The sequence below is a fragment of the Phoenix dactylifera genome, chromosome 13 (assembly GCF_051530095.1).
Source record: "Phoenix dactylifera cultivar Ajwa chromosome 13, Ajwa_hap1_PhDact_Kaust_v1.1, whole genome shotgun sequence".
Taxonomy (NCBI): Eukaryota; Viridiplantae; Streptophyta; class Magnoliopsida; order Arecales; family Arecaceae; genus Phoenix; species Phoenix dactylifera.
In genome coordinates this window covers 28,373,679-28,398,221 of record NC_143202.1, presented here as the reverse complement: position 1 = coordinate 28,398,221, position 24,543 = coordinate 28,373,679, and the positions used below count along the sequence as shown (strand labels likewise).

At 41.3% G+C, this 24,543-nt stretch overlaps 3 protein-coding genes across 5 annotated transcripts; all 3 read right to left on the bottom strand.

Moving 5' to 3' along the window:
* Positions 1-1,324: 1,324 nt before the first annotated feature.
* On the bottom strand, positions 1,325-2,565 carry LOC103717688 (Thioredoxin superfamily protein). Its single transcript, XM_008806165.6, has one exon. The coding sequence runs from the start codon at positions 2,266-2,268 to the stop codon at positions 1,582-1,584; it is 687 nt and encodes a 228-aa protein (XP_008804387.2). The 5' UTR covers positions 2,269-2,565; the 3' UTR covers positions 1,325-1,581.
* Positions 2,566-5,293: 2,728 nt separating this feature from the next.
* Positions 5,294-11,026, bottom strand: LOC103717689 (histone deacetylase HDT2-like). The gene is made up of 10 exons (XM_008806166.6): positions 10,731-11,026; positions 10,229-10,299; positions 9,916-10,136; positions 9,773-9,792; positions 9,630-9,680; positions 6,857-7,071; positions 6,493-6,570; positions 6,327-6,408; positions 5,712-5,847; positions 5,294-5,597 (listed from the first exon to the last, which is right to left on the bottom strand). Exons 1-10 carry the CDS (start codon positions 10,741-10,743, stop codon positions 5,534-5,536), a joined length of 951 nt encoding a protein of 316 aa, XP_008804388.1. The 5' UTR covers positions 10,744-11,026; the 3' UTR covers positions 5,294-5,533.
* A 2,738-nt stretch (positions 11,027-13,764) lies between these two features.
* Positions 13,765-16,181, bottom strand: LOC103717690 (uncharacterized). 3 transcript variants are annotated; one of them, XM_089927025.1, is made up of 3 exons: positions 15,118-16,164; positions 14,768-14,933; positions 13,765-14,492 (listed from the first exon to the last, which is right to left on the bottom strand). In XM_089927025.1, the coding sequence occupies exons 1-3, from the start codon at positions 15,650-15,652 to the stop codon at positions 14,489-14,491; spliced, it is 705 nt and encodes a 234-aa protein (XP_089783151.1). In that variant the 5' UTR covers positions 15,653-16,164; the 3' UTR covers positions 13,765-14,488. The 3 variants fall into 3 exon arrangements, with proteins under 3 accessions (XP_089783151.1, XP_008804389.1, XP_008804391.1); XM_008806167.5 differs by having other exon boundaries at positions 14,475-14,651; XM_008806169.6 differs by lacking the exon at positions 13,765-14,492 and having other exon boundaries at positions 14,685-14,933; positions 15,056-16,181.
* Positions 16,182-24,543: the final 8,362 nt, after the last annotated feature.

Here is a 24,543-nt window from a genome sequence, read left to right as displayed (position 1 = left end):
AAATATAACTAAAATAAATGACACTAAGACCCAATACTTGATAAACTCCAACAATGCTCAATGATATTCGCAAAGCTCTTGTCAGAATGTCAGATCATCCAAGTCAATTCAAAGGCCCAAACTTTTTTTGCTCGCTTTGTGTAGACTTGAAATCCATAACAATGCCCATCAAGTACCTTCCTTGAATGACTTGCTCAGGCTTCAATCTTTATCTAAACTTTCAAGTGCTAAGTTGGTTAAGTATATTTAGCATCTATTTGGTTCCCAAATAAATATGAATAAACATAAACAAAGTTCACTCTTACAGCTTTATTTAGTATTATTTAGCGAACAACTTTTTTTTGGCTCTTGAACAAAGCCCTGATAATGAGGAGGGCTTTTGGGATTTCAAAAAAACTGAAAATACCATCTTAGTATCTATTCAGTTTGAATCTATTTAAAACTATTCTGAGGGGGGGACAGAATAGTTTTGGCTGATTAACAAGGAACAATTACATATTTGATAAAGTTATTCAAATATACTGCTTAAAATTATTCAGGAACCAAATGCAATGTTAGGATCATTCAGTAATCAAGTTCGTAGCTTAAGCTTGAGCACCAAATCCAATTCCGAACACCAATAATATATGCTTGAAAATTATTTGAGCATACACGTAAGATTTTGCACAACAACATCAAGATAAGCTCAGGAATGCCTGTTTGGCAAGTGTCTAATTCGTAACAGGTTGTAAACTTTAAAATTTTGTCCTTGTGAAATGACAATTAGATGTCATGCCTATAATTATATCTAAAAGTCATATCGGGGTACTTTGGGTTATAAAGAAGGGACCAGGTAATACAACCCCCTACTGAAGCATTCTTTTGCTGTTATGGCCTATCTTTGCACTTGTGTAGTCTCAGTTCAAGATCTATAAAAGCAAGAACATTCATTCTCCAAGATTACTCAATACAAAGGATGGTGTAGTGTTTGAGCAACCCATTACGAAGCATCTTTGGAGAAGTCTGAGAATCCAACAAAGAAAGCTGGTCCTTGCACATCTGGTTATCAAGTCTTGCAACAGCAAGTAATCAAAGTTCAAGACAATTTAGCCTATGGAAGAGAGGAGCAGTTACTTGTATATCCATGTCATACAAACCTAAGTCTATGCCATATCAGATTTTTTATTAAAAAAAAAAATCCATGAGTGCGCTCTGTACTAGCATTGGGTTTTCTGACGGCTTATTTCACGGTGTGTTTGGCATTCTGACAAACATGTGTTCCGCATGTTATTTTGAGCGGGCATTGAATGAAACCATCATCATGCTTTTCTGTTTTCCCCTGGAGTCGAGCAAATAGTAAATTAAGTATCAAAGGAATATGTTTGATGACAGCCAAATCACCAGTCGAACATCCAGTGATCCAGAAACAGGTCAAATTATATTAGATTAGATAACAGAACATCCGAATTCACCAGAAGCATAGAGCTGCTTGAGAGAGAGAGGGAACAGAAAGGAGAGGAACGGAAGGAGAACAACCAAAGATCCACCAACCTGCAGAGCGACAAAGAAAAAGGGTGAAGGGAGAGGATGGTGGAGCATCTCTCAGAGGGCCTTGAGCATGTCGTCGGCGCCGCTGAAGGTGAAAGCCCCGCCCTCCTCCAAGTTGAGAACCTTGACGACCCCGTCATCGACCAGCATCGCGTAGCGCCGAGAGCGGACGCCCAGGCCGGCGGGCTTGTCCCGGAGGTCGAGCTCCACGCCGAGGGCGCGCGTGAAGTCCCCGTTGCCGTCGGCGAGCAGCTGAACCTCGTCCCCAACCTTGAGGTTCTCCTTCCAGGCCCGCATCACGAAGGCATCGTTGACGGAGACGCAGGCGATGGTGTCGACGCCCTTCGCCTTGAGCTCGCCAGCCTTCTCCGCGAACCCGGGGAGGTGCTTCTGGGAGCAGGTCGGGGTGAAGGCTCCGGGCACCGCGAAGAGGATGGTCTTCTTGCCCTTCGTAAGCTCCGAGACGGCCACGGTCTGGAGCTCCCCGGCGGGGTCGAAATAGGCGAGGGTGGCGTCCGGAAGCTTGTCCCCGACGGCGATGATGGTCGTCGCGGCCGGGGCAGCGGTGGAGGCAGAGATCCGCCTGATCGGGTGGTGACGAGAGCGGAGGGGGGCGGGGAACGAGACGAGGCGAGGGATGCGGGTGGTGGAGATCGGGCGGAGGCGAGCGGGGGATATGGGGGCGAGGAGCTTCGCGGCGAAGGCGGCGCCGGCGCAGGTCAGGGAGGCCGCTGCTGCCATCTTTCTCTTCTTTCGTTTTAGGGTTGGGGTTGGGTGAGGGTGGAAGGGAGAGAGTATGTGTGTGAGGGGGTTTATACGAGATAAGAGGTATTAGAAAAGAAAGGGGGAGGTTGGAGGGAACCAGGGTAAGATATGGTCGACGAGGGACGGGTGGCAGGCGGAGGCACGCGCGGGTTTTGTCGCCGTGTGCGAGGATGCGCTCCTCTGCGCGGAGTCGCAAGAGAAAGCCGGGCACGACGCCCTGTGTCTTGGGCGGGTGGTTGCGGTCTTGGACGGTATGGATGGGCGGGTGGAGTCACCGAACAGCAGGCAGAAATCCATCTATGATCACGTCTTGTTGCATCGTACCCACGGCCAAGCCAACCAGAAAATATTTATTTATATTTTGTTTTTTTTTTTTAATAAAGCGAGAGCGCGGAGGGTAAACCAAACCCATATCCCAGATACGTACTAAAACAAGGTGTTTCTCCTCTAATATTTCTTGTATTTAGGTTGGGGGAAAAACAAAGCCGTTTTTATAATATCTCATGACATTTTGTTATCCGATTGTTGACTTGATTTTTTTACAAACATTATTTTTCATAAAATTGTAGAATTTTGAACCAGCTTACGTTCGTGCAAGATCAAGCCAAACATAGTTTTGTATTAAATGAAGAATATATGCCAGGGCAGTCATATCTAATTTTATTACCACATGAAATTAGAGCTGGGGCAACATACCAACAAAATAAATTCCTAAAATGCTTGCACAATGATTCTCATAAACCGACTGTCTTGATGCATTATATAATTGGAGATTTGGAAGAAAATATTCGGCAAGTGTGCTAGTTAGCAAATAAGGTTGGCATATTGGCATATGAGAGCAAATATGAAAAAAGTGTATTAGGATGTCGTGTTGTAATATATGGGAGCAACATACTCACTATTGTAAAAAAGGAAAATAAACATTTAAAAAAATTGTATGTCAACGGCAAAACATGGTAGAATATGATTCCAGTGCATATAAAAGAAAAGGATGATTTCATCTAATTATTTTATGCTTTTTCGAAATTTATATTTTGTTCCCATGAGTCAACAAGCTTCCATTTTTGGAACAAATAAAACAGAAAAGCAGTCATCGGCAAAACCCTAAGGAGACTGGTATTTATTTTTTTTATAAACGATAATTGATATTTTATACAAGCTAGAGACTGGTGCTTATTTTTCACAAACTGATAATAAATAGCATCGTCTCTGCTCGTGGATAATAGGATTAATAGGGCGAACTACATAAATTTTATGTACTTTTTTTTATATTTTTTTCTTGTTTCATTATGCTTTCTGCCTCCCACAAGATTGGGGGAAGAAATAAAAGCTCGGTTAAGGAAGGTAGTGCAGCATGGAGAGCCAAAATAGGGCAGTGGATCAGGAAGAGAAAAGGCAGAATCTGCCAACAAGAACAACCAAATGGTCAAGATGGTAATGGTTTAACTCAGAATGGCGGTCTGCATCGTGACCAGACGCAACAAAACCAAGGATTCGATAACTGATGCATAAGGTGTTTAAGTTTGCTCCTTAGGCTTTCCAAATATTTCATTTTGCTGCGTCGTATGTGGAAGTTGGTTAGTGGGGACGAAGTCATGGATCATTTTGGAAAACCACCTGTTCTGCTAATAGCTTGTAGCCCATTTTCCTCCACCGTGCAGCTGATGCGGCAGGTTCAATGTCCTGTTCTGTGGGAATTTTTTTATACAAAAAAAACCTCACTATGCTTTCTTCTGATTTTAGTATTCACTGATTGACTTTTGAGTGGGCATGAATTGTGCGCTTGCGCGATCAACCTTTGATACCCACATGTGTTCAAGCATCGATCGAGAAACGCGTTGTTCTTCTTCAAGATCGCAACCGGCAATATTTAAAAAATTGCTCGAAAGCACACATAGATGCCTTCGGACACAGCCTACTTTGATGGCACTGAACAGGCACTTGCCGGGGGCAATTTGGCTAAATTGATCGATATAACACTAACGAAAAATCTTAGGACGGTTCATTAAGCCTTGTTAAAAAAAAACCTACGATGGTTTTGATCGATCATGGTCTGTGCTCTTGCTACGAAAGTGGGTTCCACATGCATCCATACAGCAGCAGCAGCAAACACAAATGGCTAAAACCTAAGATGAACCTAATTCTTCGTACACTTTTGCTGCCCGAACTCCAGTTCTGCGCGAGTTGTCGCAGCAGGAACAGGAATGGTTGCGCAAATAACAGATTCGTGCAAGGAACAGACTCCCTCTAACGTTGCCAGGTTACTGCAAAGAGAGAGTAGAAAGCATACAATGTCATGGTAAAACTTATGTAATGCCATGGAAGATGACACTCTTAAACATCTAATATTAGATAACACGGAATCTCAAGCAATTCCTTTTCCCCTTTCTACGTACAAAAGAAATCTACGGTCATCATAATTGCATTCGCACGAGAAACGTGCAACGAACAACCTTCTACAAGAGCTTTAAAGTCAGACTTCAAACACAAACCTATTTCAGCCACCAGATCTCTTTCCTCTGATAGCAATTTACATTTGGGTAGTAGTTGGAAAGAAAGACCTGCGCAAACTGAGCCCGCCTGACCTGCCGGCATGATGATTAGGGCCAGCCACCCGTGAGGCGCCTTGTTTGAGAAACTCACCTAAATCCTGAGTTGAGCCTAAAATTGCTCACAACTTGAAAATGAAGCTTCTCCAAAAAAAAAACTATTTTTAGCTTTCTAAAATATTTATAAAACATCCTTGTTTCAAAAGTACTTTTGAAAGGCCATACAGTATTTTCTCCCTAAAAGAGGTCTTAAGGCCAGCCATCCGTGAGGAGCGAGGCCTTGTTTGCGAAACTCACCTAAGTCCTTAGTTGAGCCGATGGTTGCTCGAACCACGGAGGCCAGCCTTAGATAATAAACAATATCTAATCTACAAAGGCAAAAAACCAGCACAAATCAGGAAGGGCGATAACCAACCTGCCCTACAGTAAAACAGCAACCAGACAGCAGCATATAAAAAACATCATCCTTAAGAAAGCATTAAAGCATTTTTAAATGTTGCATAACAAGACTGGGTTTAACAGTAACAATTTAAACTCAAAAATGGCATTGCTGGTCGCAGGTCTTTTGCCTCCCAGCCGGTGGAACTCAAAGCAGAACCCAATTCCCAACCCTACCACGCCACAACCACGTACCTCTTCGATCATTCCCTACGTTGAGTACTACTACAAAACTGAGGGGTTCCGTAATTCCCCTACTTACCACCGCTGTGCTTCGCTTTTGTATGAGCTTGAACAGCATTTTCAGAGCCAAAAGTTCTGTAGAGGAAACAAAAAAAAAAAAAAAAATTGAGAGACCGATTTAGACACAGTTATATCTAGGAAACAGAAATGGTGAATCTAGGAAATACAAATGCCATGGGACGGACGTACTTGGAACATGACTTGCAGCTCACTGATCCAGAGGATTTAGGGGTCTGCTGCTTCGATTTGTCACTGTCTGCTGGTGTTCTCCCTGCCTGTTTAGCAGGGGCTGGAGTTGCAGTTTGACCCTTCTTGCCAACAGCACCTGTATAGGGTAAATTTCAAACTATCAATGACTTCTTTCATCCACAAAATGATTCTCCAAGTTAAGGTTGCAAGTATTACATCAACAAAAAAGTTGTAAAATTATCGATAAAATTTGTGACATGCTAGTCAAACATTCCTAAATTGAAAATCGTAGATTAAATAGCATGGTAATATGTGTTGGTGGTGGCGGTGTTTTTAACAATAGCCATAATTCTTGCCACTCCTATAATTATTGTTATCGGTCGAAATGTTTATTTTGGACAACTTATTTCTAATTTCTAAATATTATAATTCTTTTTGAACATTTCGGCAAAAAAGAATCTACATTTTTTTCAAAATACCTAACTTCTAGGCTTATCTGTTTCCAGAACCTATGTCTACAATATATATAACTACTACCGACCTATGAGGATGCAACCATTAGGAGCTTTCACATGAGCATATGAAGATTGAGGGTTAATAACCTGGAACACTAACCTGTTTTCTCAATTTTTGCCTTCTTTTCCGAACCAGGTGTTTTCAAAGCTGAGTCGGCCAGTCTCTTCTTGCCAGTTTCAGCCTACACAGCGAATTGCAGAATGAACAATACTCTCAGCAACATTACCAAATTAGTACAATTAAAAAGAGTATCCACTCTGATTACCTTCTTGGGTGTAGCTTCATCTTCCTCCTCTGAATCCTCATCTTCATCATCACTGTCACCCAGTGCTTGCACCAAGTCCTGAATCAAAAAACATATATATTAGTAAGATTTCCAAGAGTAGAGAAATCATTGTTGTAGAAAGCCCATCCAAGAATTACATAATAATCAATGCTTGACTTTTGGCTTTGTCAACTAAAAAATAATCCTAAGTGCTTTAAGTTCCAATTCTTCTTTGATGTGCCTAAAGAACCAAGAGAACATACTGGAATAGTGTTCCCTAGGATAACAAAGGTACCAGGAACATGAATGCCACAAAGGTAGATGTTGATTGATCAGAAAGGAGTATGTGAAACTTCCTACAGACCTCATCTTCATCAGATACTTCTTCAGAGTCATCTTCCTCCTCGTCCTCTTCATCCTCCTCATCCTCATCATCTTCAGCATCCTCGTCTGCCTTCAGCTTATCAGCCTTTCCTGATTCCTTTGTCTTAGCCTTGGGCTTAGCAGCTGAAGCGTCCACCTTATTGCCAACCTTTCCTGTGGCAGACTTGCCCTGCTCACCCTTGACATCGAGCTTGCCTGATTATACCAATCGTAATGCTTATAAAAAACTACCAGCAAAAGGACCAAGAAGCAAGAAGGTAAAAACACACAAGTTGAAATCATAACGCAAAGTTAATAAAGTGGAAAGCAGAGAAATAATTTCGACAATTAACATCGCTAGTAAGGCCTGGACATCAATATAAAATTTATTTTCTATGATTTCAATAAAGTTAGTCTATTCAGCTTCAGCAAGGTCATTAGTAAATCAAAGGAGCAAAGGGCTTAACAACAAAAGGAAATGCTTCTTGAGCTCCATGACATATGACTGCACATCATTATTCCTGCTAATGCAGTGTTCTCTATAAGTCAGAACCAGACATGGTCATGCCCATCGAGTACCCGTCAGGCTGTACTAGTAGAAGAATCACATCACTAGAGATTAACATAACTGCAGTCCAGCTAATGATACTCAAAAAATAGGCAATAAAGGTGGTGCTGAATTCATGGACAGTAAATCAGCCAGACCACAAAGTTTTCAGATACCCAACAGACATGAAAGGTCGAATTGTATGTCAATCTTCCCATTTGGCTAGGGGCAACTAAAAAAATTAAAAGTGTCAAATACTTCTATACCAGTATATCATGGAAACCGCCAAAACATCTCAGGCTTTCAGCACTTACACATGAAGATCTCTCATAATTAGTAGTGGGGGCAAGTCCTGCTAAATGATGGGAAGGAAAAATAACAGTCATGCCCAGCTTTGTCAGTCGTTTTCACATGTATAGCACATGTTCAGTATCAATATAACCAGCAACCAGTAGTGGAAAAACTGAGCAGAATGCTAAAGTTGAACGTCAAATTTAACACTTGGTTATCAGCATTAAAACATGATAAATTTTTTAAATACGTATAGCATAAAGAGGAGATATTGGTGAAAAACCATCTGATGCATTTGAAGCAGGAGAGCTTATAGAACACGGGCACATGATAAATTAAAAAAATAGAGGCAACTCACAATACCATAAAAGTTAAAATACTAGCATTGCAACCGTAGGTTGATTAAATGGGTACTCAAGATATGACATGATACCTAGTTTAAGAACTATACTATAACCCCATAAAGGAAGTTTAAAAAAGTTAAGGCCATCCTCCTTCATAAAATGAACCTTTCCTTAAAACAAAGTAAAATAAAAAAAAAGGCAAGGCATGCTGTTAAATTATGTCAGCAAATGACATAAACAGTGTGTTAGATGGCGGTGGTTGTATGCAAGTAGTATACACAGCATACTGGCTAGATATGCAGACATACATAATTACTACTCTTAACTATTAAAAATAATAATAATAAAATAAAATAAATACTATAAAAAACAGCAATTATGTTAGTAATGTTTGTTGGACAAATAATAGCTATATTAATAACAACTAATAATTAGTACCTAGTACTTTATGTCTAATAGCAATAGTTATAATACATTTTGGCATATTAAAAGTTATTAATATCTGCATCAGGCACAACTGAAACCAAATCAGACAGGAGAAAGACCCTAACCATCAGACCGAACCAGCTTCATCTACATGTCTCACAGAAGAGTAGGCTGCATATGTGGCCCATAAAGCTAGATGAACTGCATAAGAAGCTGCAGAATGCTAAGACAGCTGTATATACCGCCATTTAGTATTAAGTGGACCAACTCTTTGGGGCATGTATGTAGTACTATAGGCAATGTGGTGAAATCAAGGGACAGCATCCGAATATGCAGGCACATATGCAGCTGCATTCACTATATTTTAAAACAATCGATACCTATTGAACAAGTGAAGGCCTACTGAAACTCTGATTGGTCCACTCTTAACTGTTATTGCAAACCACAATTAAAAGATCAACAAATTACTAGATGACAATTCAAAAAATCATGATGGTCATCTCATTGATGAGTGATTCATATTAGATCTTAAATTGTGTTTCAAATCAATCTTGTTTGCAGTCTTGACTCCTTACTAGCCAGTATTCTACATTGATCCCATCAAACTAAGTTTGCTGAAGGCAGTTTCCTTGACAAGCAGAGCAATAGTAACTACCGAACAAATGAGCTTTTGGCGATGTATACTAACAACAAGTGGTGTTGCATATGATCAAAACACCAATCCTTTCCATATACCTCAGAAAGCTGTGCTCTCAGCAGTTGTTTGGCAATGGACAAAATGGCTTTTCACATGGACCCTCCTATGGGTCTCAATTATCCATCAAGCAGACATTCCACATTGGTCCTATCAAATTAGTTACGCTAACTTAACGGAAGTGTTCTGACAACTACAAGAACATCAATAATCTAAGAAAACAAGAATTCACCAGCAGATGCTAGCAAACTGATAATATTATCTAGTAGTTACATGACTAGACTAAAAGCACGAACCAGTTATATGAATGCAGGCCAAAAAATCAACAAGCCCTATTGAATCACATAATCATAAAAACCTTAAAAGGTGAGCATATTGCTTCATATAGGCCCTACCAAAATTATTTCTTACCACTGCAGTTTCAAGGCATATATAGACCATAAATCACATTTAGTATCCAGAAAAATCATACCATTTGCTTTTTGGCCAATCTGCAGATCATCTTCAGAATCAGATTCGTCATCTGCAAAATGTCATGGGGAACGAAGTTCATTAGGTCTTGTAAGTAGGGCATCACATTTTTCGCAAAGTTGAAGTAGGGGGGAAAAAGATTACCCGAAAAGTCATCATCAGAAGTGATCGAAGCGAGCAAAAAAATACAGTCAAGGATATCAAAATAATCTTAACATTTAAATTGATTGGACATAGTGCTTCCAAACCAAAGGTATTGCAAGTAAAAGGGAAAATTAGAAGGATATCCAAAAGCATCTTGCATGATCGCCTTGTACCCACAGAAATACACACTGGCATTCTTTGAGCTGTGAGACAATTCAAATTCCTTCTCGAATACCAAGTCAAATGAAATTTGGGCACATTTCTCTGCGGAGAGAGTTCCAAGGACTAGCTTCTGATCATTGAATTTCACAAAGATCGGCACATTTTCGTCTCCTTTGCCCTTCTTAGTCTCCCCAAGTGATGCCTAGACAGAATGAGGAAAAGCTCGAGTTAGAGGATGAGGTTTCTTGAATACCGGGTCATAACAAAGAAAGACATCACAACAGCAGCAGCCACCTGTGACAGATGCAAACATTTGATGTCTCCGGGATCGCACTTAACAGTTTGCCCAGGTTTGACCTCCACACCTGAAACTCGTAGCAGATAAGTTGGTGAAAAAATTCCAAGGAAAACTCAAGAGGAGGTGGAGGGTATGACCTCATTAAAAATACAGCGTAGAAAGAATCAGGAATAACGGTTCCAAATTCATGAGCACAAGATTCACATCAACCGTAATGCTTAAGATAAGGGTGGAAAGAAGAAGAACTGCTTTGAAGTGATTTCCGCGAAATGATCAAAACCCTTGCAGCAATTGCAGAGTCATGACTTCATTTCCGGCAAGACGTAGGTATGAACAAAATATTGAACTGGAAAAGCAAAATAAATCTTCCGCATGATTAAAACGTGGTGTCGAGAATCCGGACACCGAGCCGAACCGATAATAGCAAAATACCGTTAACCGAGAAGTCTTGGAGATAAAGCGGCGGAGAGGCCATAAACAGCGGAGGAGAGCACTTACCCCAGAACTCCATCGATCGATCGACCGAGGCGGACGGCGAGAGGCGGCTTGGTTGAGAGATAGAGAGCGCGAGCGAGAGAGCTGCGGGGGAAGGGGCCGACGGGGACACGGCATTTATTGGAACAGGAGCTAGGGTTTGGAGCGCCCCCGGAGAACCTCGGCTAGAGGATCTCCGCCGTCCGTTGCGCTATACGAATCATCCGCAGCCGCCGCACCGTCCATCCCGTGTTCCCTGCGGGGATCTCGAACCTTCTCTTGCGGAGTCTTTTAGTATAGGCCTGAAAACTTCGAATATTGAATCGAATATTAATCACAACTATATTTATTCTAAGGAGACATAAATGAGATATTAATTAATTAGATAGGAAAATGTTTGGATGTAAATTACATTTGAACCGAATTCAGTAATAAACATTAGTATAAATTTTATAATCAGGATTGTGATGGTCCGATATGCACGGACTCAATCAAGGATTCAGATTACAAGTCCAAATAAATTTATGTCAAAATACTAACATAAAAATTATTTTAAATAAAATATATGATACAAATATACTAATATTGTTTATAATCATGAATTATTATTGCTCTTTAATCATAATCATGAATTATTTATTTTTTAGATAGTTTATAAAAATGATATGTAATTGCAGAAATACATAGAAGTTTTTATGTTTGAATTTTTTAATACTAAAATTTTTAAAATAATATATTTTTTATAAAATAATTGATTAATAAAATATGAAATATCATGGTGTATATCAGATATTTTTTTAATGAGTGATGGAAATTTAAATAAGTAAAATAAATTATTATTACAAAATAAAATTGGATGTTATTCTTTAATAGCTGCATGCTTGTTATGCAAGTAGAAGGTCTGGTTCTAATCATATAAGATTTGGATTCAAAAAAGAAAAAGAAAGAAAAAAAATCCAGATTCAATAAAATCTATGAGAAGATATCAGTGTCCGAATCTACTCGGTACCGAAATTCTTATTCCAATCCAATTAGTAAAGCTTATTGAGAGGTATCGGTGTCCACATTGAATTGATATCAAATTGTTTATCCAAATCCAATCCGAACGTGAACGGGTCCATGTGCCCATATATCTTTTTGCTTTAGAAATTAGAAGGCGGGGATGTAAGGAAGATCGGATGCGGAATCGATCAGCGGCACGAATCTGAAGGCTATGTGCTCATGGAATAATGCGACTTCAAAATAGTATGCCCTGCTGCACAAAATTTCTTCTAACATCACACCACATGGTAGACCGGCGTAGAGAGAGAGAGAGAGAGAGAGAGAGGAAGGGAAGTGGGAGGAGGAAGGAGAAATTATAGATATACCAGCATCAACTATAAATCGACCAATTATCACTGGCCACCTCGGCCATTTCTATATTTTTCGAATATTGATGCAGTATTTATTTATCTATAATTAATTATTTTTTTATTACTTAAGATGTACCATTTTGGAATTTTTACTGACTGCAAAGCTCACACCTCTCTTCTTCATTCTTTTTTCGGAGTTACAAGTTGCATAGTACTTGACTATGCTTGATATCATAGGTAGAGGGGATGATTGGATAGAGTATCATTTGATGCTAGTTGGATGATTAAATTTTATAATTAGACTAACTTTGTTATTTGGTATGAATTGAGATCATTTTTTATTATAGATATTAATATTATGATAAATTTTCAGACCTAGTATATTCTCCAAGACTCTGTCTTAAGAAGTGTGAAGCCGTGTCGCATGCCCGAACCGGATATTGGGTTAAGATAATAATCAACATGATTAGTCACATGTCTCATTAAAAAGAATTATTCCATTAGCTATCTACATCATAGTGCTTAAACAATATAGATTCTTAAGGTTGTTAGGATAAATTCACACAAAGCAACAATATTAGAAGCAGCAAGAAGAACGATCATGATTTCATATCAAAAGTTACTTCATTAATAATGATCTTTATTAGTTGCTACAGTAGCATATGCGGTTTATAATGGTGTCGTAGTCACTCTGGTTTATATTGTCTCCACGACATATTATGCTTAAAATTAAACTATCGATGGAATAAAGTAATATATGAATTTTGAAAATAGAACAGTGCAAAACGAGGATCACTATGATTATGCTACTGATGTGAATTTTTCATGTTTATTGTTTTGATGGAAATTGGTGCATTAGTGCTGATTTGATCATACCAGAATTTTATATGCATATTATTGTAACTATAGGCAGTCAATGAGAAAGATGAACTCACGAACCTTCCATGCTAAATCTTCCCCCAGAAAGAATAATTAATCTAATTAAAAGATAGATATAGGTGGGTGGAAATCAAATAAGACATAGAAGAGGTGTTTGACAGAATGAATATTCCTGCTAAATTCTGAACTGCGGTCGGAGCACTGTTCGGCTTGCTCTGAGGTCAGTGAGAATTGAACTAAATGAGATCAAATGAGACTGAGGTGAGGAGAAACCAGTTACCTTCGAGGCTCACTTGCAAAAAATCTACTTGCTGAAAAGTTTCTAATGAATAATCTCCGATGCCTAAGTGAGAATAATAGAGCAATAGTGTGGAAGAAAAAAAATTTGTAGAGAGAAGTTATCCACATGAGCTTATCTAAGGATTTTCGAACCATCTCTTTATATAGGATAGTATATTGATCTGTTATCTGATTTGGTGTGACATGTTTTAACTGTATGGTAATGATCGGCTGCACGTTAACAACGTGGCAACCGTCTCGCTTGAGCAGCACGCAGCGGCAATTATGCTGATCATGTATTGACGACAGTGTTGCCATAGCTGTTGATCTTTATAGCAGAGTAGAGTGATATTTTAGTTTTTTGTCTAAGTTGTTTATCTTGGTTAATACCCAAGGGGTACCATTTCAGTACGTTGTTGTGGAGCCGAGCAAAGAGTGTAGTTGCTTGTTGAGTGATGCGAGCCGGGCTCCGGGAGTGACGTCATTTAGTTAGTTTACTCTATATTAGTCCCCCCCCCCCCCCCCCCCCCCCACCCAACAACAAAAAAAAAGGCATTCGAGCTCAATAATTACCAGTGTGAACGACAAACGTAGCATCAGCCGGTAGGGTCGGACGTGGGCTGTCGATCATTACAAATTAAACGAACGGATCCATAGATTTTTTGCCCTTTTTCTGATATCTATACGTATTCTTAGGCTTATTCTATCTCATACAACCGGCGAACAGATGACCTTGCTTCTTCTCCTCTCGGGAGTGACATGCGTCTTTCAAGTGAAGGAATCTAATAGAATATTCCCCAGCCAGTCTTTTCTTTTTTTTCTTTTTTTTTCTTGCTAAGAAAATAAAAAAAAGGGTGAGGAGAACCTCACCCGCATAGCAACTCCTACTGAGCCCCCTTTCCGTTGAGAAATGTTCGATACGGACAGACAAATTTTATTTATATCCTTTCCGTCCGCGAGGGAGCCCCACCAACGTGGCAGCTCCTTCCACGTGTGAGTACATCACACCAGTACCACTTAAATACTGGCAGACCAGGTGGCGATTTTATCGGATAAATCAGATGGGAGGCATCCGGTCTCCGCATTTAATCGACGTTCGTGCATTTCGAATATAGGCCACTCCTGTGGAATTTTAGTTTCGTTCCAACCGTGCTACCACCTCGATGGTCTCAACCCAGCCATTTGATACGAGCAAAAGAAAAGAGGAACGCACACGGTGCTGAGGCAGCCCCCCAAGTAGAGCACAGCACAGGGAGTGTGGAGCTGCTGCATTCAACTGCATGCAGGAAATATAAATCAGCTTTATGGATTCATACAAACTTGGTGAATATCCTAGCACAGAACACTGTAATTAATCCCTCCCGGTCTTATGACAACACCAATCCACGACGCATGCCACTGATTCAACCCACCCTAAACAAACAGAGGTTGCGACCTCCATGTGGTAGCTGGAATCATCGGGCTGACGAGAGATTTCAACAGTAGCGGAATTGGTAATTCGAAAGCAAAAGAGAAACATATTAATCAAGCTACAGCAAGAAAGCCATGAACCTAAGCCAAGGGATGGATATCTTGGACTCCTGAGCTTGTTCGGCACAAGAAGAAGGGGCGGCCGAGGAGGAGGCAGTCGCTGGGTCTGAATTACCCGGGACGGACTTGAGACAGAGGAAAAAGTTCCTGGAGCCCAACCCACTCAGCTTCTCCTTGGGATCCAAAGCTGCATCAATCGATCAGCACCATAAAAACAGAGGATATAATATTCTCAAACGAGCATAACGATCTAACTAGCAGATGCACACGAAGGAAAGCCTCGGATGAATCCAAGAATCTCCTATATACCATGTAAAACCAAGTTATCCATTTGTATCGGATTGCTCGTTTGCATGGAATTTCGTTCTTACATTCGAGGCTGAACTGGGAGTAATGGAGGCCGAAGGCGGAAGGGTCCGTGGTGGACAGCGGGGGCCGCCTCCCTTCCTTGGCGTACTGCCTCGCCGCCGCCGCCACGAGGTCTCCGATGGACCACTCAGTCGACACCATCACCTGCACCGGCCCCAAGCTCCTCTGAACCGTCACGTTCACCAGCACCTTCTCTGGCATCCTCCTCTCGGCCGCTTCGAAGATTCTGTCGCCGCCCTTGCCCTGCATCTTCGCCTCCGGCGATGCCCCTCCTGATGCCGTCGTCCCGTTTCTCCCCCCGGCACGCAGGTCTGGCTGGGTCTTGGGCCGCCGCATCTGGCGGTGCTCCACGGGGGACGCCGCCGCCGCCGCAGTCCGACCATGGAACGACGCCGACCTCTGGGGCGGAGGAGGCGGCCTCCTCGCTCCCCCTCCTCGTCCTTCTCCAGCCCGCTCGCCCTGCCTCCGGCGGAGGCTGCTCGAGTGGGTGTAGTACGTGGTGGTGGTGGTGGTGGTCGGCGGTGGAAGTGGAGCCATAGATGGGTGGTGCTGTTCTCTGTCTTCCGGCCTAATGCTTTATAAAAGATATAACCACTACCTTAATTGTGCATGCCTACCTACCTATGAGGGAAGAAGGCGGGAGCCTCAACTGGCGGTAGCGGAAGGATCGGAGCCGGGAAGAGGAGCGCCGGGGCTCAGGCTACCCTCCTCTGTCACCGCGAATAACCAACCAACCTGCCAACCCAACCCAACCCAACCCGCCAAGCAGGACGGGGGATAAATGGGCTTATATGCATATATTATTATTCCTAGGAAGTTAATGGACTAATCGGGAGGGTAGGAGAAGAGGAGCATAGACAGGGACGAGCGAGCGAGCGAGCGCGGCAAGGGCAGCGATGGGGCGAGGAAGGAAGGGAAGCTCTCTCTGGCCCCTTCTTACTTGTTCACGCTGGAAGAAAGGTAGATGGGGAGGGAAAACCAGAAGAGAAGGTGGGGGCCCACCGACCGCCGTCTTTTCGTCGGTTCTCGCGCTTTTCTGGGCCGGACCGGCTACCGCAGGTAAACATGTAAAAACTTGCATATTATTAGGAAAACAATTTTTTGATTGGTTATTTTTATTTTTATTTTTATTTTTTTTGGGTAAAACGGCTACTCATTTCATATAAATCTAACGTGAGTACAACCAGCCATATCACTAGAAAGTAAAAGATACAAAGGATGAGGGACGTCTGATGCGGGAGGGCTATTTTTTTGATTGGTTATCGGTGGGCTATTTTTGATACGGGAGGGCAAGGCCATCGGCCCGCGAACTCTCCTCTTGTCTTTTCGGGGCAACCGGGCCCTTACGTCAGCTTTCGGTCACCACCGCTTGTTGCCCGTCGTCCGAATTTTGGCGGTCCGGAGGAGTAGGATGTGCGATTTGGTCACGGAAAAGGAAAGCAACTCGGTTCGCATTAATTTTCTGGGAATCGAGCTGCTTGCTTGCGTCCACGAATCTGAAAGTCCTTGCTTCCCCGCGAGGGCTGAATTGATGCAAGATACGTTCTAGCCGTCCCATTCATGGGAAGTAAGGGAGAGCATAAATTAATTCTAGATCCTGCCGTCGGTCGGTCCCCGGCGTAGAAAATGGAGAAAAGGAAAAAGAAACAGCAGATACATTGGGTGCCGAGATTTTTCTTCCACGCCATTTGGTCGGCCGGTTTGTTGGGTGAGCCGGCTCTTTTAATAGGCTGGGCGGTCCGGATCAGATGGAAGGCGGTGCCACCGTAGGAACAAATTACATGTATACACGCATCAGAATTATTGGAGGATGCACGGAAGGGGAAGGGGAAGGGAAAGGGAAAGCTCGGTGAAGGCGGATGGAACGGCACAGCGAGAAAGCCGTGGCGGCGTCGTGCTTAGATTCCATCGATGGGGACGGAAGGTCGATGCACCTGCACATATTACATGTGCTCCTATCTTTTCATCCAGAACCGGTACGTGTTTCTGTTGGTAGTTGCTTCGAAAGAAGAAGGCGATCGATATAACTTGTTGGTATCCATCGTGTCGGACGGGTGTCCTTGTGGTGCCATTCCCACTCCACCATCTCATCTTTTAATGGACTACTACAGCACGGACGGTGGGTGGGTCCACTCCTGGCCGAAAATCCCAGGTGCAGGAACCGGAAAAATTATTGGGTATCCCCGGTCTGCCGGATAGTGGCCCGCCACGTGGAAGCTCCGATGTGCAAAGCGGCAGCATCTGGAAAGTTTGCAAAAAGCCACTCACTTTGATGCATCTACACGTTCGATCGATCAAAAGAGGGTAGCATGATGGACCGACGTGCGTGCATGATCTCTTGTATGTGTGTGTGTGTGTCGTCAGGGGCTCATCCACTTCAATGGGGCATTCGGTCGTTTTCTGGCAGACGCATCCATGCAATATCGCCGGCCAATGACATGATATCATGCAGAGAGGATGCCCAGAAAATCCTAAATCTTATTAGGTATCGTCTTGCGGAAGCTTCCAAGCAACGGGCCCCAGTTCCAATCAATCTCTTGCTGAATCTAGCTTTTTGGGCTTCCGGTCCAACGGCGTGCCCTTTGAAAGGTTCTCTAGTGGACTTGGGGCGGGCATCACGCGGGGTTTGGTCGCTGGCTGAATAATGGATAATGTGATAACTCAGAGTTTTGGGCTTGTGGGCCGGCCTTGAGTAGCCAGACCCAGCCCGAATGCTCCCCATCCAATTTTTGTGGGCTTGTGGGCCAGCCTGAAGAGGTCGGGCCTTTCAGAATCTTTCTCTTCCTCCAATTCCGACAGAATCAGAGACCTCTCGAGAGCAATTTAAGCTCGACTCGAACTCTAGGATCTTGGCTATTTATTTTTTCCCTCCTCCTCCTCCTTGGATTTTTTCCACCAAAATCATCGAGAATAGCCGCCGATTCCATGCCCTCTTTCCAAGCTTTCTTCCTCTCACCGAAAGAGCCACTAGAAGCTTCGTCGGATCGAGGTAAGAATCCTTCGTCCTCTTCTCTTTCTTCTCCGCCATCTTGGCCTTTGTTCATATTGATTTGAGCCAGTAAATTGCCAGAATACCTTCTGAAATAGGAGTGCCCTATTTCAGCGTCCTTCTTGCAAGTTCCACCGCCATCGACCGTTGGATTCGACCGAGGTTCGCTGCTGACTTGGCCTCTTGAGAACGTGTGTGGTTACCCGTTAGGGAGTTATCCATAGATCATCCTCCACCTTTTTCGGGATCTTCTTCTCTTTTTTGTGCCGATCGGCCACCACCACTGGGGAGGCAGTAGCCGACAAGCCGCCTGTAGCCACTGTCGTTAGGGTTGGCCACCATGCTTGTCGCCCTCTCTGATCCAAAGAGAAAAGGGAGAGACGAGCTCTCCCTTATTTTGAGAAGAAAGAAGAGTCTTCTCTCTCTTCTTTTTCTCTCCTCTCTCGTCTCTCTCACTTTCTCTTTGTTGGTGTCCCTCTCTCTTTAGTTGACCTGGGAAGATGATAATAAGGTCTCGGAGGGACCTGGTGATGGATCCCCGGTGGACATCGGTAAGCAGTTTACGTTACTAGTCCACTATTTGATTTTTTTTTTTGATAATCTGATTTGATTCTGTAGAGAGAGTTATCCGCGCAAGAAGATTCTGATTAGGATACTGCATCCCAACTCATAAACTGTGAAGTGAGTCAGTGGTCTTTGTATTTAATCAATCAACGATAGAGGTAAGAATTTATATATTTGATCACTATATATATATATATATATATATATATATATATATATGTTTGTTGGTCTATATCGTTGGATTTTATCGTGAGATTTCTATCGATTTGGTATGTGACGATATGTTTTTATATGATTTCTAGCACATATATACTTATGTGGATATTATACGTATCAGATGTTGAGAACATGATTATATGAACAAAGATATCTTGAACTTGAGAGAAATTCATTATACATGTGATATTTGATTTGATAAGAGTAACTGGTAAATCAAACGGATAAGATATGGTTGGTACTAATATCGTCGTAGCGTCATGGGCTGACACATGAAAAGCAACCACGAGCTATAATGTGGAATTTGGATAGCCGTCACAGGATTATACGTAGAAACCACTATGAGTGGGATAGCCGCCATGGGCTATGACGTGGTATGGTATCACTCATAGACTGAGTCAAGACCTTAGTTAGTCCAAATCTAGAAAAGAAAAGTGATAAGAAACCCATAAATTAGGTTAATGAGAATGAATAACATGACATAAGAAATTATTGTTGAATAATTAGTTATATATGATATATGTGTGTGTGTGGGGGGGGGGGGGGGGGGGGGGGGGGCGGCGGAGGGGCGCATGTATATGTATATATAAGCTTCTTTGAAAAGATGATAATGAGAACTTATGTGCATGCTATTTATGAGTTTTTTGGACTATTGATACGATATTCATTTGTCGAACATTATTAATTAATTATTTGTTTATTACTTATAGTGTAGCAGTTTAGGATTTTTATGGGTTGTACATCTCACGACCCTCCTTCTCTTTTTCTTTTTCAGAGTTGCAGGTTGCATAGTATGTGGCTATGGTTGAAATCATAGGTGGAGGGAATAATTAGAAAGAGCATCACTGATACTGGTTGGAAGATTAAATTTTGTAATTGAAAGAGTTTTGTTATTTGGTATAAAATGAGATCGTTTTGGTTCATAGATGTTAAAGTTTTGATAAGTTTTTAGATTTAGCATGTTTTATAGAGCCTTGCCTTAGGAAGTGTGCATCCGTGTCGCATTTCGGAACCGGGTGTTGGATTTGGGGTGTGATAGATAAAGAGAAGTTATTGGTTTAATCAGCCAAATTGACAAAGTAATTCGATTGAAGGATAAGAAATATACTTAACCTCCGTAATAGGAGAGGATGTTAAGTTAACCAAATCAGCAGCCCCTCCACCCCTCTATTTTATCATTTATTTTCGCCTCTCGGAGCTATTTTTTACCATCAGTTCTTGCATGCTATCCCCTCATTCGTTCCAACTAAACAGCAAGCAACTTTATTCATTAGGAAGGACTGTGAAATGCCATCGACATCACGATACAAAAGTCTCTAACGTAATCTCTTCTCCGAAGCCTATATATGTTTTCAACCTTATAATAGAGGTGCTTGAGTTGTCCAATGGCTGATGCGTGCCCCAGTTCAAGGGATCAAAGGACAGGTGACAAGAGCAAGAAGAAGAAGGAGCAGCAGCTCCCAACGTACAAGAAATTCTGTTACCAAGTTGCATGCCTCTGGAGAAACTGAGAACACATAATAAAATATAGATTCATTTTTGTACATCGATCCTGCAATTTCATCCGGCAGTTCCGTATGCATGAATTTAGTAAATATTGATCGAGCACGGCAAGTGTGCGTTTGCGTGTGCTTGTTTTTAAAGAAAGAGATGCCTTTACGGCATATTTTTTTTTTCTCATCCGATTTCGATCTTTTGGGCAATCCCTGCACGAACAGGAAATGGGTCCACCACCGGGAGGGCGGCGTCCGCCACGGCATCCAAACGAACACCTTTGCCACCATCCGGTCGGTGAGCTCCTGACGAACTCATTGGAACACCAGGCGACTCAAGGATGCCTTCGACTTTCTCATTGGAGGTATGTGAGGCATATCATCATACAATACTGCGGGCATGCTGCCTGCCCGACCGTACTCCTCCAACTAATGGCTGGACGCTGCCATGACGCCTCGCGCGCGTATGCAGAAGCAGAGATGAGTTGACGGTGCGGCATTCGATATGGAAAAAGTTGAAGGACAAAAGAAGAAGAAGATGAAGACTATGCAGGTAGTCTTTCCACCAGGCAATGCTCGGAGGCATGACTACTGGAGGTTGCGGAGGACTTTGACTGCAAAGAAGAGGCAATTAACTAGCGATACTTCCTTTTTGAGGGGAACCCATGAAAGTAAGACATCAGCATCGATTAGAAAAGAGAGGAGAGAGAAAGAGAAGTAAGGCCTATATATCGTTTTCCCTAAAAGATATTTTAATCCGTGGATATTTTTGCCATGGAAATAGTGCAGGTTCTGATGCAATATACCTTGGATAATCGGATTCTGATGGATTTTGATTTCGATATGCTTGCAACTGCAAGACTTTTGATTTTAGATCTCAACTCATAAAATGATTGCTCTTATTAAATTATCATGTCTACGCATACTTGCCAAGCCAATCTGAGCTTGGCTAAAGAAAAAATTTAATATACATACATATATATATATATATATATATATATATATATATATATATATATATATATATATATATATATATATATATATATAGACTTAACTGAATCAGGTTGTTCCAAATTTCTGAATATCATAATTTGGTCATATTAAGATATATTTTTTAAAAAATAAATATATATTTTTGAGTTCTAAGATGTTGCGCTTTTTTTATTTCATGTAAAATTTATTTTTTATAATTATTTTTACTGGATATATTTATTTTTAAAAATTCTTGTTCTTTTTTAACTAGAAAAAGAATCTAATCTAAATTATATAAAAACAGATTTTTCTAATATAAATAGAAGCTATATAACTTAATTTGTTATTTATCATAAAAAAACTTAAATTATATTTTTATAATTTTTTAAATTTTTAATTTTTTAAAAAAATTAAATTGGCTATGTTAATATTTTTTTCCTAGATTGGACGACGAAATGACTCTTTGTCGGGATTCGGAAGGACCATTAGATTTTCGTGGGGAGCATGCTGGAACAGTTGAACAATGGTGCAACCATGTGAACGCAGAAGAGAAGAGAAAAATAAAAAACTATTGCTTCAAGTAACGTTTAGTCAAATGACCGGATGGACATCCGTACATCTATAGAAAGATTCTTAACCTTACATCTGTTGACTCGATCGCCATCCGTACATGAAACGGAATGGTCCAAACCAAGCTGGGGCCTAGCTGGCCCAAGCAACCCATTCTCCAGAAGCTAGGGCAGCGTGTCGAACCAGGCTTTTTCAGCCTCAGAAGTCGCGCAAATCCCGAGAGGGCGATCGAGGCTCGCGACAACTCTTTATCGGAATCTCGGGCTTCAAATAACGGTCGTAACCGTAATGGTAAAGAAGGTTTAGGAAATTAGAGCCTGCTGCAAAAATTGATGGTTCTCACGTGCCACCGCAACTCCCGTCCGTACTTCAAATTCGAATGAGCACATTATGAGCAAAACCATTACGAGAGACAACCTTTTTTTCGTCATAAAATAGAAATTTTTTCTAAAAAAATTCCCACACGGGCTCACCAATATTGTCGTAATAAATTAATATTTAACCATAATCAGAAGTCGTGCAAATCCTGAGAGGGCGATCGAGGCTCGCGACAACTCTTTATTGGAATCTCGGGCTTCAAATAACAGCCGTAACCGTAACGAAAAAGAAGGTTTAGGAAATTAGAGCCTGCTGCCAAAATTGATGGTTCTCACGTGCCACCGCAACTCCCGTCCGTACTTCAAATTCGAATGAGCACATTATGAGCAAAACCATTACAAGAGACAACCTTTTCTCGTCATAAAATAGAAATATTTTCTAAAAAAATTCCCACACGGGCTCACCAATATTGTTGTAATAAATTAATATTTAACCATAATCAGTGTGTTAGCATTCATTTCTGCCGGTCGAAGCAATCCCCTTAAACCAAATGCTATGCGATTTTTTTTTTTTGGGGCACCCCAACAACGTTGCTTTTTTTTTTTTTGATAAGCTAGATTTATTAAACCAATCTAAAATATTATCCATCTTTTAAAAAATATTTACTTTATTAAAAATTAATGTTAATGCCGGGACTCAAGCCAGATAAGTTGATTGTTTTTTGTTTGGCAGACAAACAAAAAAAAAAAAAACCAAACTATACGGTGACATAGTTACTTAGTTTCTATAAATAGTAGGGCAAAAATTAAAAAAGAGTAGCTCTTGTCCAACTTTTAATCATCATTGAATGTTGCATGATGTAGCTATTTGGGTGGGCCTAAATGGAAAAAAAAAGGGGCGAATTTCAACACTATAAAAACCTGCTTAATTCTTTGTTTATTGTCTGTAGAAAATTCTGAAGATTGTCCATGAAATGTGGATTGCACAATGGCTCTGCGTACAAGTCGTGATGTGATAGCATATAGTTATGTTGGAACCGAGGCACTGGTATTGAGCATGCGCCAGAGAGACAATCCAAATATAGCGTCCTCAATTACCGCCGGACATTATTATCATTCACGTTCGTTGTCGCCGATATCAAGCAACATAGCAGTGAAACAATTTAATTAGTCATATGCATATAGTTTACTGAGATTGAGCAATTTCTAAGAAAAATTAATAGCAGCTGAGCATAGCTGTATAAACTTAGTCCCACGATTGCTCTGTGATCATGAAGTGAATATTAACTTAGTCCCATGGTTGAAGGGAAGTCTGGGGGAGTTTAATTACTCTAAATTAACTTAGAAAGTTTGTGCCTGCCACAATAAGAATAGCGCCTATAACATAACAGATTTTACACTTTGGAATGATGAACATCAATCAGCATAACATACTATAAATGGTTGCAGCTATCTCAACAATCCAATGGCAATTAGTATAGCTTCATTATTTAAATTTTGCAATATAATGTACCCGAGACTCAACAAATGGGCTAAACTGGTTCTTCTTCGGATCAAAGTCTTGTTTGCTTTACTTTCACATGGAGTACTTACAGCTTCCAAGTTGGCCCTCATGAGTCCTCAAGAGGTATAGTTAGAAAGTCCAGGGAGAACTCCGGGTGTCAATTATCTCCCCTACTAGAGCTATAAGTGCTCCAGTAGCAGTTTGAACATAAACATTCAAAAGTATGCCTTTTACCAGCTGGAATATGGAAATCTGGACAGCGATCGATGAGATGATACTTATGACCTTGATCTATGCCCCATCACCACCTTCATCAAGCGCATAACTTGCAGCTTGACAGCCATGTCATGATCCCAAATTCATTATATGTATCCGCGCATGAAGTGGAAGTTACGATCGAGTCCAAGATCAATGGATCCAAAGGGGGCAGGACAAGCCACGTGACAATTTACGGCAAAAGAAAATAATCCAGAAAAGAAATTCTCGATCGACAAAAAGTTCTTAAGTACAGACTGAATTTTAAATTTGAATCTGTTTGGCCAATCGCTTAGTGGCGAGGCAACAAGTACAGCTCGCAGTCAAACTATGCAACTATTAATATAATCAAAATTCTTCGATTCATGGTGTACAACTCACCGATCCTTGTATCAGGTCGAAGAAAGAGCGAAGCTCGACAGCACTCAGCTCCAGCCGACGTCATCCCTATGATCGATTAGAGCATCATAATGGTCGGCGAGGATGAAATGGGCATCCAAAATTCTCCATTCTTCTTGCAGATTTGTGGCGCCCACTAATGAGTA

What these genes read in the sequence shown, in the direction of transcription:
- LOC103717688 (XM_008806165.6), bottom strand. Translation starts at nt 2,268, where the DNA reads ATGGCAGCAGCGGCCTCCCTGACCTGCGCCGGCGCCGCCTTCGCCGCG.
- LOC103717689 (XM_008806166.6), bottom strand. An exon ending in TTCTGATGATGACTTTTCGG is followed by an intron (nt 9,681 to 9,772) that starts GTAATCTTTTTC and finishes GACATTTTGCAG; the next exon opens with ATGACGAATCTGATTCTGAA. An exon ending in GATTGGCCAAAAAGCAAATG is followed by an intron (nt 7,072 to 9,629) that starts GTATGATTTTTC and finishes TGGTATAATCAG; the next exon opens with GCAAGCTCGATGTCAAGGGT.
- LOC103717690 (XM_008806167.5), bottom strand. Translation starts at nt 15,652, where the DNA reads ATGGCTCCACTTCCACCGCCGACCACCACCACCACCACCACGTACTAC. An exon ending in CTCCCAGTTCAGCCTCGAAT is followed by an intron (nt 14,934 to 15,117) that starts GTAAGAACGAAA and finishes CGATTGATGCAG; the next exon opens with CTTTGGATCCCAAGGAGAAG. An exon ending in ATATCCATCCCTTGGCTTAG is followed by an intron (nt 14,652 to 14,767) that starts GTTCATGGCTTT and finishes TACCACATGGAG; the next exon opens with GTCGCAACCTCTGTTTGTTT.